The sequence below is a fragment of the Cricetulus griseus genome, chromosome 2, assembly GCF_003668045.3.
Source record: "Cricetulus griseus strain 17A/GY chromosome 2, alternate assembly CriGri-PICRH-1.0, whole genome shotgun sequence".
Lineage (NCBI taxonomy): Eukaryota > Metazoa > Chordata > Mammalia > Rodentia > Cricetidae > Cricetulus > Cricetulus griseus.
The window spans coordinates 396,235,676-396,253,037 of NC_048595.1; the positions used below are offsets into that span (position 1 = coordinate 396,235,676).

Sequence of the window (17,362 nt, forward strand, 5' to 3'; positions counted from 1 at the left end):
ATTGGGCTGATCTCCTCATTATGTCATATTTTATCTAATGAAAGTTGTGCTTGGTTATGAAAAGACCTTTGCTGCTGGCTGGTTGGCACAAGCCTACAGTCTCAGCACTTGAGAAGGGTCATTCTTGCTTTCACAGTAGATTAGAGGCTAGCCTGTGCTACATGAGACACTGTCATTAAAAACCAAAACCGAACAAAAAAGACTCCCAATTCTTGTGTATCTGTAGGTGCTCCCATCCTGGAATGTTCTTCCCTCCCTCTCAATGTAACTGCTCATGGGTGGACAGATGTCAATACTGAAGGAACTTCAGGCAGGAGCACCAGAGACCATGCTTAGGCATCTCATTGTAGGAAAAGCAACAGGTTGACGATGCATGGCATTTCAAGAAAGTTTCCTTGGGGCTGGAGAGACTGCACTGCAGTTAGGAGCACTGGCTGCTCCTGCAGAGAATCAGGCTCAATTCCCAGCACCCACATGGTGGCTCACAATTGCTATAACTTATGATCTGGGAGCAGTGCCCTTTTACATTCTCAAAGGGTAAATAAAAGCCTCTGTGTGTGTGTGTGTGTGTGTGTGTGTGTTTTGTTTTTTTAAAAGAATGTTTCCTGTAGCATTAACATCTTTTTGTAGCAGACCGAAGTTCAAACAGAGCTTAGGTACTGGTTAATGAAAGGCAGTCAGGCACCCAGGGCTGAAAAGCCTACAAACTGGCAGGATGTTCTTGAAAAGTATTTACCACCTTTATCTCCTCCTTCCCCACCCACTCCCTGATTTATGATTCACTTGCAACTCTTGCTCTTTTGCACTGTAATTAAAATGTTCTGATCTCGCCGTGCAGCCCAGAGCTCTAATTTCAAATAAATCAGCATGAAGACAATCAAGAATAAAGCACAAAAACAGAATTAAGGACACTATGAGCGTTGTTTTCCAGATGAGTATTCCTTCAGTTATGATTTTAGGTAAAAATGGGGGGGGGTGGCTTTCAATGCTGGGTTTTTTAAAAATTTATATACCATAAGGAAAATTCTAAACATACTTACTTGTTATATTTGAAAAACAACTTTTACCCACACCTTTAATTCCAGCACTCAAGAGGCAGAGACAGGCAGATCTAGGCAGATCTCTGTGAGTTTCAGGTCAGCCTGGTCTACAGGGTAAGACCCTGTTCAAAAAAAAAAAAAAAAAAGTCTACTGCTGTTAAGAATATATAAAATTTATCATTACTATTTAAGATTTTTAAAAGAAATTTGTCTATGTATGAGTTCTTTGCCTGCCTGCATGTATGTATGTGCACCATGTGTATACCTGATATGGATGGAGGCTCAGAAAAGGGTGTAAGAACCCCTGGAATTTTTAGTTACAGACATTCCTAAGCTGCTATGTGGGTGCTGGGAATTGAACCTGGATCTTCTGAAGAGCAGCCAGGGCTCATAACTGCCAAACCCAGTATAAAATTTATTTGATGAGTCTATGACGGGCAAGTTTGCTGTCTACACACAGTTGTTACTTACTGCAACTAAGCTGTCCGTCTCATCATTAAGGCGTGAATCCCAAATGTGATTTTTCTGAACTCTTTCCAAGGCTTTCCACCAATGTTTGATCATATGGAAGCCCTAGAAGGCTTTTCCAGATCCTCTGCCTGTCTCTCAGTACTGCCCATTTACTACTACGACCTTGCCAAATCAATCAAAGAGTAGCTCCTAAGAAGCGGATCTCGGGTCTCTGCACTCTGCTGTGCCTGCCCATCTATTCTTCACTCACTTGGCCCATCCCTGCACATTCCTCATGGCTGGGCTCAGACACCATCTTCCTGAAGAAGTCAGGCACACTAGTTCCGAACCTCATGACCCCACTCTCTCATGGTCCCTACCATCATGGTTTTTGATAGCTAACATGCTAGGAGGCAATAGTTTGTGGGCTTTCTTGCACATGAAGGCCACATGGGAGAGACACAGAGAGAGAGATGGGGGCGTGAGGATGGCTATGAATGAGAATGAACGTGTGTGGTGTTTTTCTTTGTTTTCAAACAGGGTCTTGCTGGCCTCAGACTTCCTACATCACCACACTGGCCTTAACCTCACGAACCCCCTGCTTTTGCCTCCTGCACAGTTCTGCAATCGTTGGTATTTGCTACTATGCCTGGCTCTGCTTTTAGGTAATTATTATATGTGTGGGGGTGAGGACATACCACAGCACACATGTAGAATTCGGAGTACAGCTTGCAGGAGCTGGTTCTTTCCTTCCATCATGTGGGACCTGGAGACTGAGCTCAGGGTCTCGGCTTTGCCCGCAGTGCCTTTTCCTGTAGAGCCATCTTGTTGGCCCAGCTACAGTTTCTGAGCTTAGCACTTGCTATGCTTAACACCTAGGATGCTAAAATGCTTTGAGGGTTGTAGATGTAACTCAGTGGTAGAACACTTGCCTAGTGTGTGCCCAGCAAAACCAAATACCAATAACCTCAGGGAAAATAATAACTTTTTTTTAAAACCAAAAAAAGGGAAAACAAAACTGCCTTGAGCCAGAGTGGTGTCATAAGCTGGCAGCCTCAGTTATTTAAGAGGCTGAGGCAGAAGGATTGCTTGAACATACAAGTTCAAGGTGGGCCTGGAACACAAAGTGAGACCTTCATCTTAAAACTAAATTAAGACAAAACAAGCAAACAAAAGAAAATCTTAAAATAGGCATATATTTAGGAAGAATATTATGAATGATTTAAAGACAATATCTTGGGGCTGGAGGAATGGCTCAATGGTTTAGAGCTTTTGTAGCTCTTACAGAGAATCTGAGTTTGATTCTCAGCACCCAAAAGGTGGTTCACAACCATCTGTAACTCAGGATCCAGGGGATCCCACACCCTCTTCTGACTCTGAGGGCATCCACAGGTCACATATACAGTGACATATATGCATTCGGGCAGAACATTTATACACACACAGCAAAACCTTTAAAAAAAGTTTTTTGTTTCTTTTTTGTTTTTTTGTTTTTGTTTTTTGAGACAGGGTTTCTCTGTGGCTTTGGAGGCTGTCCTGGAACTAGCTCTTGTAGACCAGGCTGGCCTGGAACTCCAAAGATCCGCCTGCCTCTGCCTCCCGAGTGCTGGGATTAAAGGCGTGCGCCACCAACACCCGGCCTAAAAAAAGTTTTTAAAGATAAAAATTTTATCTCTGATCAAGCAGATTTTTACAAATGACTTTAGCTTTACGCCTTCCGAGCATTTGCTGAACAAAAGAATTTTCCAATGGAGACTCATACTTGGTCAGCTGTAAATTACAATGCTTCCGAACTGAAATTATGTGACCTGCAAAGATGGCAATCTGCCCTGGCAGCTGCCACCAAATTCCCAGACCCTGCAGCCGAGAGGCAGAGTCCTTTCTAATTTTAAGCACCTAAATTGGAACACATGCTTCCTTGGCAACTGGACATTAACTTTTCAACCTACCTTTTTTCCTTCCTGATGGGAGATGCAGACCTCGGGACCCGGGGGCACATTCTCCTTTTGTTCCAGTTTATGAGTTTTGATCTCAGCACCATTGGCTTTCAACTCATTCTACAAAACAAAAATAACCTATGAACTTGAAATACTTACCATTCTACTCTCTTCACAGCACATCTTTCAAGTAAACTTGGAATGTTTAAAAAAAAAAAAAAAAGTCTCTTCTCTCAGAACTCAAGTCAACCCCCTGTCACAAGCAAGACCCATCGACTAGTGAGATGTCAAAAGCAGCTGTGTGGACACACACCTCTGAGTTAAATATTTGTGCGTCTGTCTCAAAGGAGATGCCCCATTAGAATACGGACACACCGGCCACCCCCAGCACACTGCATTCTGTGACTCACTCTTCTAGCAGCACAGCTTGTGGAAGTGCAAAGCTTGTGAATTTACAGAAAAGACCATTTTGGAGCAGGGAAAGGAAATGCCAAGTGCCAACAATTAAGGAAATATACTGACCATACATATAAATGCCCGGCCTGGAAAGAAAGACAGGGATGATGGACACATATAAAAACCAAAATTACACTGAATGATACCATAAACAATCTTTTTCTATGGAACTTGCAAAAATAAGTATTTCACACAAAATTCACAAAGATATAGCTTGATCTATATTTCATAACCGAGCCCCAGCATTAAAAAGCATGTATTAGCATTGCCATAAGGAGAATAATCCTGTCTCTTTTCCTTACAAAGGCCACTGGGAGTAGAAAGTTAAAATGACTCATCTACTAGATCTGAAACCAACAAAGGGAGAGAGGAAGATGGATGTTACCTATCTTTACTGTGCTTTCTTTCCTATGACCAGTCCTACCCCCTTTCTGACAGGTTCTCATGTAGTCCAGGCTGGCTTCAAACTCACTGTATAGCCAAGAATAACCTTGAACTTTTGATCCTCCACCTCTCAAAGGCTGGAGCAGCAGTTGTTTGCTACCACACTCCATGTAATGTGGCACTGGTGGTTAAACTCAAGACTGTGCATCAGAAAGCTCTCTGCTAGCTCAGTCATGTTCCCAGTCCCTCTCTGTGATTCTTCAGGCTTGGGGAGAAACAAGTCATCTAAGGCCACAGGGCTGATGGAAGTGAGTGTGATGGATCTGCTCAGGCCAGCAACTTCAGAGTGGGCAGTCGTCTCTGCTTTGCACCTGCTCCTACTAGGAGGAGATGGCCACTACACTGCAGAACACACCATGACACCCATTCATCTACTGTCTGTCTACCTGCAAGCTCCCCTATGCTGCTATCCAGGATGTGCCCTGTTGTGTAAGGGATTTCAGACATTCTTTGAGGGTGAGATAAAACATACTTCTCACAAGAATTTCTAAGGACTTCTCAACTCTTGAAGCCCCCAGAGCAGAACTTTAAGGAAGAAACTCTACTAGAATTCATTTAGAGATAGGATCTCTGTAGCCTGGAAGTCCTGGAACTGGTTTCAAACTTCAGCCATCCTGTGTTGCTATACCTCTTGAGGTTTGGTTTTGTTTCGTTTGAGCCAGGGATGTAGCCCAATTGGCACAGCCCTTGCCCAACATGCATAAAGCCCTGGGTTCTACCCCCAGTCCCAAGTAAAACCATGTGTGGTGGCACTGTAACTCCAGCTCTTAGGAGTTGGAGGCAGGAGGGTCAGAAATTCAAGACCAGCCTTGGCTACACAGGCAGTTTGAGGTCAGTCTGGGATACACCAAACTATTTCCAAATGAAGAGCAAAAAACAGCCAGCACGAGGATGCCTTGTCAGGGCCAGCCTGCTGCTCTTTCCAGTGTGCTAAAAACAAAACAAGAAGAAAAAAATGAGGTCACTGAACAGGTTTTCCCAGCCTGAGGAGTCATCTGGGAGGAATGTTTGCACAGACAGACAGACACCTCAGTAACAGGCAAGCAGTAAGCTTTGCCCCTCACCCATCTCCGCACTCTGAGGCGGGTCTCATCCTGCTCATTTTTCACACTCGGTAAACTCTGGGCATTTCACTCCATTGATTTTTGCATATTGTCTCTTATTAAAACTACTGTGAAAATTTGGAGTAAGGGATGAGAGTGTAGCTAAGTGGTTGAGCACATGTCTGACATGTGTAAAGCTGTGATTTCAATCCTCAGGACTGAAAAGAGGGAGGGAGGGAGAGAAAGAGAAAGAGAGAGAGAGAGAGAGAGAGAGAGAGAGAGAGAGAGAGAGAGAGAGAGAGAGAGAGAAACTGTCTCAGAGAATAGCTCCATCAGTCCATCAGTACTACTACTAGGGAATACATAGTTATGTGCTATGTGCAGGGACTTCTGGAACACACATTATGATCTTGAATCTGCACAGTTTTCAGTATGCCCAGGAACAAATGAAACTTTATTCTCCCAATATTGTTAAGAACTTTGGCCATGAATAGTCACAGAAGGAACCAACTTATGCATCCTCTAAAAATGAGAAGCTGGGCTAGGAATGCCCCTTAGTGGTACTGCACTTCTCCAGCATGCCTGAGGTCCTGGGTTCAGTTTCCAGCACTACAGCAGACAGACAAAAAGAAGATGTGATGATATCCTGTGCTCCTGTCTCCTGAGTACTTGGGAGGGAGGCTGAGGCAAGAGGAGCCCTGTGACTTTACCACTAGGTTACACAGTAACCTGGCCTGCATGACAGTGTAAAATCTTATCTCAAGCTGGGCATGGTGGCGCACGCCTTTGGTCCCAGCACTAAGGAGGCAGAGGCAGGCGGATCTCTGTGAGTTCCAAGCCAGCCTGGTCTACAGAGTGAGTTCTAAGACAGCCAAGACTACATGTTGAGACCCTGTTTCAAAACAGGATTTTGGGCTAGGGGTGTGGTTGAGTGCTTGCCAGGCATATGTGACATTCTGGTTTAATTCTTAGCACTGTGTGTGTGTGTGTGTGTGTGTGTGTGTGTGTGTGTGTGTGTGTGTAAAATACCAAATATTTTCATTCATCAAGCATGTCATCTTCCTGCCATTCATTCTACACCCCCTCTTTTCTAACACATTATTCTTCCTCTGAAGGAAATCATGACATCATGCAGGTTAGAGATTGAGTAGATCATATAGAGATCTTTTTATAATGGGAACTAAATCAGGAGCCTCAGGCATGCTGGGCAAGTGTTGTGCCATGGAGCCACACCCACAGCTCCAGCTCTCCCAGAATTCCTTTTAATGAAATTTCCAAGATGTGCAGATTTATAATGGAAAGCAGATAAATGCTTCAGTGGATGACTATACAGATATAGAATTATTTGAGGGGTGATGGAAAGGGTTGGGAATTAAGACAGTTATGGTTGGACAACCTTGTAATAAACTAAAGAAAAAAAAATCACCTAAATGTGTACTTGGTTTGTTTTTCCCTGTGGGTCTCAAGCAAGCGAGGCAGACTCTACCATAAAGATACATCCTCAGCCAGCATGTGCTTCAACAAAATGGTGATTTTATATTATGTGAGCAATAGTTCAATGAAAAAGTTAAGAAAAACACATTAATGTTCAATGGGCTTAATGTTTTTTATATTTCCCATGATTCTCTTGAAAAAGGAAATAAAGGTTGAAGATGTAAACTCAATATAGCATGCTTGCCTAGCATGTGCAAAGGCCTGAGTCCAACCCTAAGCACCCACCACATAACCGAAAAGAAACTCAAAACAGATGTTCCTATTAAGTTAATAAAATACCAATTCTTTATCAGTGGCAATGAAAAAGTTCAGTAGACAAGCAGGAAAAGCCTCAATATCTCAGCTGGTAACATTACAGAAAATGAGTGAGGTATGAATATGTCTGCATGAGAGGGGGAGGGGGGTGCAAAATCAAGACCAGAAATTGTACGCTTACAAAGGAAGGAGGGGGTATAGGACTTATCAAAAGGGGGCTGGCCAGGGTCAGGGATCAGAGCCGAGGAGACATTTTCTAGTTGCAGCACTCACCATGGCTGTCTGGAGGAGTGAATAAGAATGGTGCAGGTGCACATTTAAATCCCAGCACTCTGGAGGCAGAGGCAGGCAGATGTCTGTGAGTTCAAGGCCAGCCTGGTCTACAGAGCAAGTTCCAGGACAGCCAAGGCTATACAGAGAAACCTTGTATGGAAAACAAAAACAAAAAACCAAAACCACCCAAACAAAACAAAAAACCAAGCAGTGCGGGGCACATACTGTGTAGCTGGCTGAGCTGCTCTGCTTGGACACAGCAGCCTGGTACTTGGCCATGCGATCCTTGATGGAAGTTTCTGAGAGGCGGGGGAGCTCCAGGCTCCGCTTGCTCTCATTTTTCTCTGAGTTGAATGAGGAAGATGACAAGTGACCTGAAAACGTGCAAATAACATGCTGTTAGATGGTAAAAGGCAATTCTAAAGCCTGGGTGACTGTAATCCAATGCATAACTTTTTTATTAGAAGTACAAGAAAGGCCAGGTGTGGTTCTTGTCTGGAGTCCCAGAACTGAGGAGGCTGAGGCAGGAGTGCTACACATTCAAGGCCAACCTGGGCTACACAGTTAGACCCTGTTTCAAAAAAAAAAAAAATCCAAAAAAAACAAAAAACAAACAAAAAACCCGAAACCAACAACCAAACACACACACACACACACACACACACACACACACACACACACACACACACAAAGAAAATCAGAAATATAATTGTCTTTTATAAGGTAATTGTAATTCACTCCTAAGAGTAACTTTACCATAAATGTACATTTTATACACACATACTTACACCCATACACACACACAGACACACACACGTACACACAATTTGAATATTTTATTTACTTATTTTTTGTGCTGTGAACCAAACAAATTTTTTTTGTTGTTATTTATATTAAGCACCTGACTACCATAAAGCTACACAGCCAGCTCTGGGATAACCAATCTTGGCCAGGGATTCAATACATACATACATACATACATACATACATACATACATACATACATACATACATACATTCCCCCCCCCCCCCCCGAGACAGGGTTTCTCTGTGGCTTTGGAGGCTGTCCTGGAACTAGCTCTTGTAGACCAATCTGGTCTTGAGCTCACAGAGATCTGCCTGCCTCTGCCTCCCGAGTGCTGGGATTAAAGGCATGCGCCACCACCGCCCAGCTCAGTCCATATATTGAAGTCCTCCAGTTCCAGATAACTGTGAAGTCCAAGTGTCTACAGCACTCCACCTGTAACCACTCAGAGGTACCCAAGGATGGATTAAAAATGCAAAGAAAGCACCCTGGGCATGCTGTGCTCATGTCTGCAATCCCAGGACTGGAGAATCAGACTGGAGGGTCAGAAGCTCAAGGTCAACTAGGCCAGCCTGGGCTACAGACTTTGTCTCAAAAGACAAAAATAAAAATCAGGAAAGCTAATAGAGAGTAGAATGGTTGGAAGCAGCTTGCAGCTAACACACAGACTTTCCTCTAGCTCATGCCATTCTTCCTTTAGAAGCACAGGTTTTGAGGGCAAAAGGTTTGCTATGACTGAGTTGTTTCTCAGAGGTCTTTACACTCTCTGCTTACTTACCGAGACCTATTTCCAAGTCATCCAGGGAACGTCTGTTTTCAGAGATCCGTTTTCCGCCTGCATTTCGGCCTTGGGTCCAAAGAATCTGTTCAGGGGATGGGAAATACTGATGTAACAGTAGAAACGCCTTCATTAATGAAACCCAGATGATCAGAACAGCACATATTTACAGGTGCTCACGGAAAAATAAGTGACTCTATAAACAAAGCCCATTGCTATTAACCCATTGCTATTACACAGTTGGTAAGCTGGGGGAGAGTCCTCATATCTCAGATGACAATGACATGCCCTTAAAACTGCCAAGGCACAGGCAGCACCCCACTATCTCATTGCACCCCGCTGTTGCTGCCTTGGCAGTCTTCATCATTGCTCTCCTTAACAATCCCATTATCTTCTTAATTGGTTCTTTTCCACATTCTAATCCAGGCTTTGTGAGGCTGCCAATATCCAAACTAATAAAAAGTAATTATTCTAAAATCTGTATCTCCCTGAACTCCCTTATTCAAAATTCTTTCAGAATTCCCAGTCACCCTTGAGTATCACTGCAAGTGTTCAGTACATTTCAGAAGACCCTCCTGGGCAGATCAGTGCCCACCCAACCTCTTCTCCTCATATTCTGTGACACATTCTTTATCCTTCAGAGAACTCAAACAGCTCTGAGAACCGTGGCATAATAAATGATGCACCCTCCACCCATATCATATACTTGTCCTTATGTTACTCCTTCAAAACTCAGTGTCACTTACTTCTATATACATACAGCTGCTCCTTCCTGTAGTCTGAAGGTGCCCAGTCATATTTTGTTACATTGCTTGGTACAGTGCTATAACAGTCCTCTCACTGGCTGGCTAGCCCACTGAGGGTGACTCACACTTCCAGGATTTGTAGATTATAGCATTATTTGTTTGTTTGCTTTTTATTTATTTATTTGTTTGTTTGTTTTTGAGACAGGGTTTCTTTGTGCAGCTCTGACTATCCTGGAACTCTCTGTAGACCAGGCTGACCTTGAATTCAGATATCTGCCTTGATATCTACTCCCTGAGTGCTGGGATTAAAGTCGAGCACCACCACAGTTCGTTGGTGGTAGCATGATTTGTTTCTTCAGTGCTGGGGATTGAACCTAGAAACTTGGACACACCAGGCAAGTGCTGTACACTGACCTATGCTGCAGACACTAGGCACAGATTTGTTTTGAATAAAGTATTTTGTGGTTTTTGAAATCCTAACACTTTGTGTCTCATGTTTTGGATAGACCTTTAATCACAGTTACAAATTAGGTTGAGTGTAGTGACACCCACCTGTAATTAATGCTAGAGTGGAGGCAGAGGCAGAGGGATCAGGAATTCATGGCCAGATTCTACAAATATATGAGGCTACAGGAGAACTTGCCTCATAAAACCCAAAATACATCTCATTCTGTAATGTCAGCCTCCAGCCAGATCCTCCCAGTCAAATATCTGTTTCCAGACAATTGGAAGTAGGGGTTATGTGAAAGCCAGTGTGCCAGGAGGTAAGAGGCACTTCCCTACACCCCTCCCTCCCTCCTCTCCACTTCCTTCCAGGTTGAGGATCAAATGCAGGGCCTCAAACTTCCTAGATAAGTGCTCTGCAGTTGAGCATTTTGAGTTCAATACATGAGAAACTTCTTAAAATCAAAAGTAGTTAGCCAGGCAAGGGTGGTTAGCCAATACTGGCTGCCTGTGAAGTTGAGCTCCCACCAACAGTATGAGACGCAGTAGCCACCTACCACAGGGATAAGACAAGAGCTGGCTTGGCCTAGTGTGCTGCTGGCACCAAAGTCCTTCTTTACAAAAGCATTGCCTTGCTGAACTGCTTCCCATTCTTCTGTGTGTTCCTTTGTATGAGCGGCAGCTTTATCATTTGTTTGTCTCATTAATAATCACTAATGAAGGGCTGGAGAGATGGCTCAGAGGTTAAGAGCACTAGCTACTCTTCCCAGGGTCCTGAGTTCAATTCCCAGCAACCACATGGTGGCTCACAACCATCTGTAATGAGATCTGGTGTCCTCTTCTGGCCTGCAGGCATACATGCAGGCAGAACTCTGTATACATATTAAATAAATAGATCTTTAAAAAAAATTACTAATGAAAGTTATTACACTCTTAATTGCAATGAGCTAACTGACTTCAAAACATTAACTATGTATTTAAAGCAATTTATTCCTTGCTAGCCCTAATTATCATGTACTAATATATTTCAAATAAAAACCAAAATAAAGCTGGGAGTGGTGACTCATACCTGTAATCCCAGCACCTGGGAGACTCTGGGAGAAGGGCTGCCCTGAGTTCCGGGTCAGAATGGGCTATAAAGAAAGAGCTTCTTTCATAAAACCAAAATAAATAAAACCCTACTGTTGCCACATCATACTTGGGTCAGATCCACTCACATCTATATGACTTTTTTGGCTCAATATTTCTGGCTCTGGGAAAGAGGAAAACTGAGAGCAGAGGTGGAAGTCAAGGTCAGGCAGGACACGTGCCACCCACAGTACTGGTCCTGTAGAGGCCAACTGTTGACAGCTTGGACCCAGCTTGGTGCTGGAGGAGGTGGTGAATCCTTTCAGGGGGTGTCTAAGTAGGAGAGACAAAATAAACTCCAGCTTGGAACTCACTACGAAGACCAGGATGGCTTTGAACTCATAGAGCTCCTCCTGCCGCCTGCTTCTTGAATGTTGGAATTAAAGGTGTGTACTGCCCTGACTGGCTAGGATCTTCACTCTTCACAGAGGAATTTACATTCTACCAAAGATAAAATTCAAGTGCAAACCCAAGATTGTGTTGTGAGCTGCAGCTGCCAAGCTCACCTTTGGTCCTAGGCCCATGCCTCTGCCTGGTGTTAGGTTCAACCCTAAACAAGTGGGAACAAACCTGCCACCGCAGAGACTTTCCCTTTCATTTCACAAGAATAAGGCTTCCCATCTTTGCTAGCTTCTAACTTAAGCACCGGGATTAAAAGTGGGATGTGTTGTACCTGTGATCTCGGTATTCTATGACACCTGTAAGCACAGCACTCTAGAGGTAAAGAATGGAGGAACATCCTGAGATTGAGGTCATCCTCTTACAGTCAATTCCATATCAGTCAGGGCAACACAGTGAGACCCAAAAGGATGGGTGTGGTAACACAGGTCTCTGTTTTCAGCACGTGGGAAGTGAAGGCAGGAGGACTGGGTGTTCAATGTCATTCCTCAGCTACATAGCAAGCCTGGGTCAGTGAGACCCTATCTTAGACAAAACAGAATAGTTTAGGGTGATAACTCAGTTGGCAGTGTACTTGCCTTACAAACATGAAGGCCTGAGTTTGATCCCCAGAATCCAGTTTTTTGTTGTTGTTTTTGTTTGTTTGTTTTTTCGAGACAGGGTTTCTCTGTGTAGCTTTGGAGCTGTCCTGGAACTAGCTCTGTAGACCAGGCTAGCCTTGAACTCACAGAGATCTGCCTGCCTCTGCCTCCCAAGTACTGGGATCAAAGGCGTGCACAATCACTGCCTGGCCAGAATCCATTTTTAAAAAGCCATACGTGGGGATATACACTTGCAATCCCAGTTCTGGGGAAGTGGAGGCAGGTGGTTCTGGAAGCTCACCAGGCAGTCCAAGTGTGGTGAGATGGCTCCATACCATGGAGGTATGGCAAGGTGCTTGCCACCAGGCCTAATGATGAGTTGGATCAACTTGGAATAAGGGAAGAATTGGCTATTTTGAGCTTTCCCTGACTTCCACACAGGTGATAATGGTACATGTCCCTCTCCCTCAGAGTATTACATGAAAACCATAAACAAAACAAACTAAAGGTAGACAGCTCCTGAAGAACGAGTGGGCTGTCTTCTGAAGGATCCAGCTAGAGGCAAGACTGGGGGGTGACCTTATCTCACAACAAAACCAAAAATAGCCCCCCATCCCAAACAGTAAAGCCTAAAACACAGGACAAAATTCTGGGTTACTTGGGAGCCTTAGAAATACTGGTCTGTGGGGCTAGAGAGATAGGTCAGTGGTTAACTGCTATTCCAGAGGTCCTAAATTCAATTCCCAGCAAACACATGGTGGCTCACAATCATCTATAATGAGATCTGGTGCCCTCTTCTGGCCTACAGGCATACATACACTGTGTATATAATAAATAAATCTTAGAGAGAGAGAGAGAGAGAGAGAGAGAGAGAGAGAGAGAGAGAGAGAGAGAGAGAGAAGAAAAATACTGGTCTGGCCAGGCAGTGGTGGTGCACTGCTCATTCTCTCTGCCCCAGGCTAGCCCTTGAACTCTGCCCCAGGTTATCTGTGGCTTCCCAAGGATCTGGATTCTAATCCTACTCCAGCACTTTAATCCCAACACTCAGGAGGCAGAGGCAGGCAAATCTCTGTGAGTTGGAGGCCAACCCAATTTACAGAGCGAGTTCCAGGACAACCACAGCGGTTACACAGAGAAACCCTGTCTTGAAAAAACAAATCCAAAAAACCCAAAACTGGTCTGTTGGAGTAGGATTAGAATCCAGATCCTTGGGAAGCCACAGATAACCTGGGGCAGAGTTCAAGGCTAGCCTGGGGCAGAGAGAATGGAGAGAATGAGAAGACATCTGGTGGTGGAGGAAACTTTGGCAATCAGTTGATTGGAATGGTTCTGAGGAAGAACGTGACTGTGACCTAGGCAGCTGCAAGGGTCCAGCAGGGCTCAGGTTATCACTTTCAACAGTCAGTCACCTTCAGACCAGAGGGCCTGAATGCAATATACAGAGTGCACTTCATAGCAGGAAGCAGCAGCATCTCTCAAGGATGGGGGGAGGGGAGGAGAGCCCAAACAGAACAAAACAGAACACACACACACACACACACACACACACACACACACACACACACACACACACACACCTGCAACAGATTTATATATCATTCTGGCCTTTTTGACTTGGACATATGGACACTCCAGGAGTGTTATACTCTGCCAAACAGAGACAAGACAAGATATCTTAAGGCTTTGTGGAATTTCCCAAGACTTGGCTTACCCCACCCTACATGTTCTCCTTCCCTGTCAGCTGGGTGTGACATGCCATGTGTGAATGCCTCTAGGGTACTTTCTGTGCATTCAACAATCAAATATATTAACATATACCAATAAGAGAGTAAGCACTTGGGGCTTTTAGCCAGGAGTCTGTAGATTTTTTTTCCTATAATTAAAAGAAAGAAAGAAAAGGAAATTGCATTCCAATGATTAACAAGGCAGATAGTCTATCTCATCTGCCTTTATTTTTAGGAAAATTCTTCTCTCTCTATAGCTCAGGTGTGCCTGAACTCATGGCAATCCTCCTGCCTTAGCCGCTGGAGTGCCAGGGTTATAGGCATGAGACACCACGTTCAGTCAGATGAAAGTGCTTGCTGTACAAGCATAAAGACTGAGTTGGGATCCCCAGTACCTGTGTTAAAACCAGTGTGACGATGCAAGTGTGTAACCCCAGTGCTAGCATGGACAGATAGGTGGGTCCCTGGAGCCTGCCAATTATTTGAGCTCCAGATGCAGTGAGATCAGTGAGAGACCTGGTCTCAAAACAAAACAAAAGCAACAAAAAAGGTTGCTGAGATAGTGTTTCTCCATGTAACAGCCTGGCTGTCCTAGAACTCACTGTGTAGATCAGGCTGGCCTCAAACTCATGAAGATCCATCTGCCTCTGCTTCCCAAGTGCTGGGAGTAAAGGTGTGTGCCACCACATCCTGCTTTCTTCTTCCTTCCTTCCTTCCTTCCTTCCTTCCTTCCTTCCTTTCTTTTTCAATAGAGAGTCTCACTATTCAGCCCTGGCTGTCCTGGAACTCACTATGTAGAACAGGCTGGCCTTGAACTCACAGAGACTCGCCTGCCTCTACCTCCTGAGTGCTGGGATGAACATTGTGCGCAATGGGCCACTCACTACACCTGGCAAAATGGATTCTCAAGCCAGGTGTTGTGGTGCAAGCCTGTAATCCCAGCTTCTGTGGGGTGGCGGTAGGAGGACTAGGAGTTCAAGGGCAGATTTTGAGAGTAGCCCCGGCTACGTGAGATCTTGTCTCCTCCCCCAAAAGATGACAGTCAGAGCTTTCTGCAGAGTCCCTTATGTCACCCTTCACTGCCTTCTGTGTTCTCATCCGGACTCTTTCCCTTCACTCTTGATTTCCTAAAAACTCAAGAATGAGGAAGGATAAGTCTTAGGGGAAAATGGAACTTTGCAGAACTCTGTATAGATATTGTGAGGTATAAATGAAATCTCTTAACTTCTCAAAGAATTAAGTGATAAAAATTTTCCTTCTTCAGGGACACTGAACAAAATGGGTTGTCCATATAAAACACGCACACAGGAGGATATGCTGGCCAGTTTTTTTTTTTTTTTTTTTTTTTTTTTTTTTTTTTTTTTTTTTTTTTTTTTTTTTTTTTTTTTTTTTTGTTGTGTGTGTGTGTGTGGTGTGTGTGTGTGTGTGTGTGTGTGTGGTGTGTGTTTTTGAGACAGGGTTCCTCTGTATAGCTTTGGAGCCTATCCTGGCACTTGCTCTGGAGACCAGGCCGGCCTCGAACTCACAGAGATCCACCTACCTCTGCCTCCCAAGTGCTGGGATTAAAGGCATGTGCACCACCAACACCCGGCGCTGGCCAGTTTTATTATGTCAACTTGACAAACTAGTGTCATTTAAAGAAAGGGACTCTCAAATGAGAAAATGCCCCCACCCAACTAACCTGTGGGAAAGCCTGTGGTATGTTTTCTTGAATGATGATTAATGTGGGAGGGCCCAGCCCGTTGTGGGTGGGGCCATCTCTGGGCTACTATTGGTCCTGGGTTCTATAAGAAAGCAGGCTGAGCAAGCAAGCCATGGGGAGCAAGCCAGTAAGCAGCACCCTCCATGGTCTCTGCTTCAGCTCCTGTCTCCAGGTTCCTGCCCTGCTTGTAACCCTGCCTTGACTTTCTCAGTGAGGAAGTGTGACCTGCAAGTGTAAGTGAAATAAACCCTTTTCTCCCTAAGTTGCTTTTGGTCCTGATGTTTTATCACATCAATAGAAAACCTAATAAATACAGAGAAGCAGATACAGAATGTCTCTACATTTTCTGTATTTCTAAGTGTCCCATAAAAATTGTGTTAGCCTTACAATAAACAAAAGAGAAAGAGAGAATGAAAAATGCTCGCTTTGGCAGCACATATACTAAAATTGGAACAATACAGAGATTAGCACGGCCCCTGTGCAAGGATGACATGAAAGTTCGTAAAGTGTTCCATAAGTTAAAAAAAACAAAACAAAAACAAAAAAGTAATATCTCATATCTAGTAAGCTACTTCAGTAGTTAAAAATATGGGGGCTGGAGAGATGGCTCAGCAGTTAAGAACATGTGTTGCTCTTCCAGAGGACCCGGGTTCTGTTGCCAGCAGGCATATGTTGGCTCACAACCCTCCATAACTCCAGGGATTCTAACATCCATGGACTCCAGGTACCCATGTGGTTCCCAGGCATGCATGCAAAATATGTACACACATAAAATAAAAAATAGTTAAGAATCCTACAAAACTAACAGCGGATGAGGCTTTTGGGGTCATGTGCTCAGACAATGGCTAGTTTTGACATAGTACAATCTTTGAAGACAAGCTGAAAATATATAAAGAAAAACATCTGGAAAAATGTATCTTCTAAATATGGTATGTGTCACAGAATATAGACCAAAGAAATTATTCAAAACAAAACACTGCTGCCAAGTTGCTCAGAGATAGAAAAGAATCTAATTATTGGGGAGTGATTACGAAGATTATGAAATACAGCTCAGAAAAGGGGAAGTGCAGCTGGGCGGTGGTGGCTCATGCCTCTAATCCCAGGACTTGTGAGGTAGGTGGATCTCTCTGTGAGGCCAGCCTGGCCTACAGAGCTCCCAAGGCAGGCTCCAAAGCTACAGAGAAACCCTGTCCTGAAAACAAACAAACAAAAAAACAAAAGGGGAAGTGTATGAATTAGGAATATACACAGTTAGGTCTATGTGACAAACAAAAATAAAGTAAAATAAGATAAAGGCAACAAAACAGGGAGTTATGTAGTGACTAAAGCTACATAAAACACAGCTGTATGTACGCTGGGTGGTTGTGGCGCACACCTTTAATCCCAGCCATTGGGAGACAGAGGCAGGTGGATCTCTGTGAGTTCGAGGCCAATCTGGTCTACAAAGTGAATTCCAGGACAGCCAGGACTACACAGAGAAACACTGTCTCGGGGGACTGGGGATTAGAGAGCTTATTTATGAGGATACCACTATTATATGATCTTGAAGTTCATGTTTCCACAGATGTCAAAGACAGGCAGGGCTACAGTCATTTGTGTCTGAACAGTAACCAGTCCTAATATCCATGGAGCTTGTGCTATATGGTAGAAGGCTACTACACAA

General features: G+C 44.0%; 1 protein-coding gene and 1 non-coding gene across 3 annotated transcripts in view; one reads left to right on the forward strand and one right to left on the reverse strand.

Annotated features, from left to right (window-relative positions):
• Positions 1–17,362, reverse strand: part of Lima1 (LIM domain and actin binding 1) — a 99,915-nt gene that overhangs the window by 20,263 nt on the left and 62,290 nt on the right. For both annotated transcript variants that reach the window (XM_027396562.2, XM_027396563.2), the window contains 3 exons: positions 8,976–9,060; positions 7,618–7,766; positions 3,440–3,547 (listed from right to left, as the gene is read on the reverse strand). In XM_027396562.2, the coding sequence (XP_027252363.1) occupies positions 3,440–3,547; positions 7,618–7,766; positions 8,976–9,060 (342 nt within the window). The remainder of the gene's footprint in view (positions 1–3,439; positions 3,548–7,617; positions 7,767–8,975; positions 9,061–17,362) is intronic.
• Positions 16,117–16,220, forward strand: LOC113833652. The gene has a single exon (XR_003481767.1). It is a non-coding gene; the product is annotated as a U6 spliceosomal RNA (small nuclear RNA).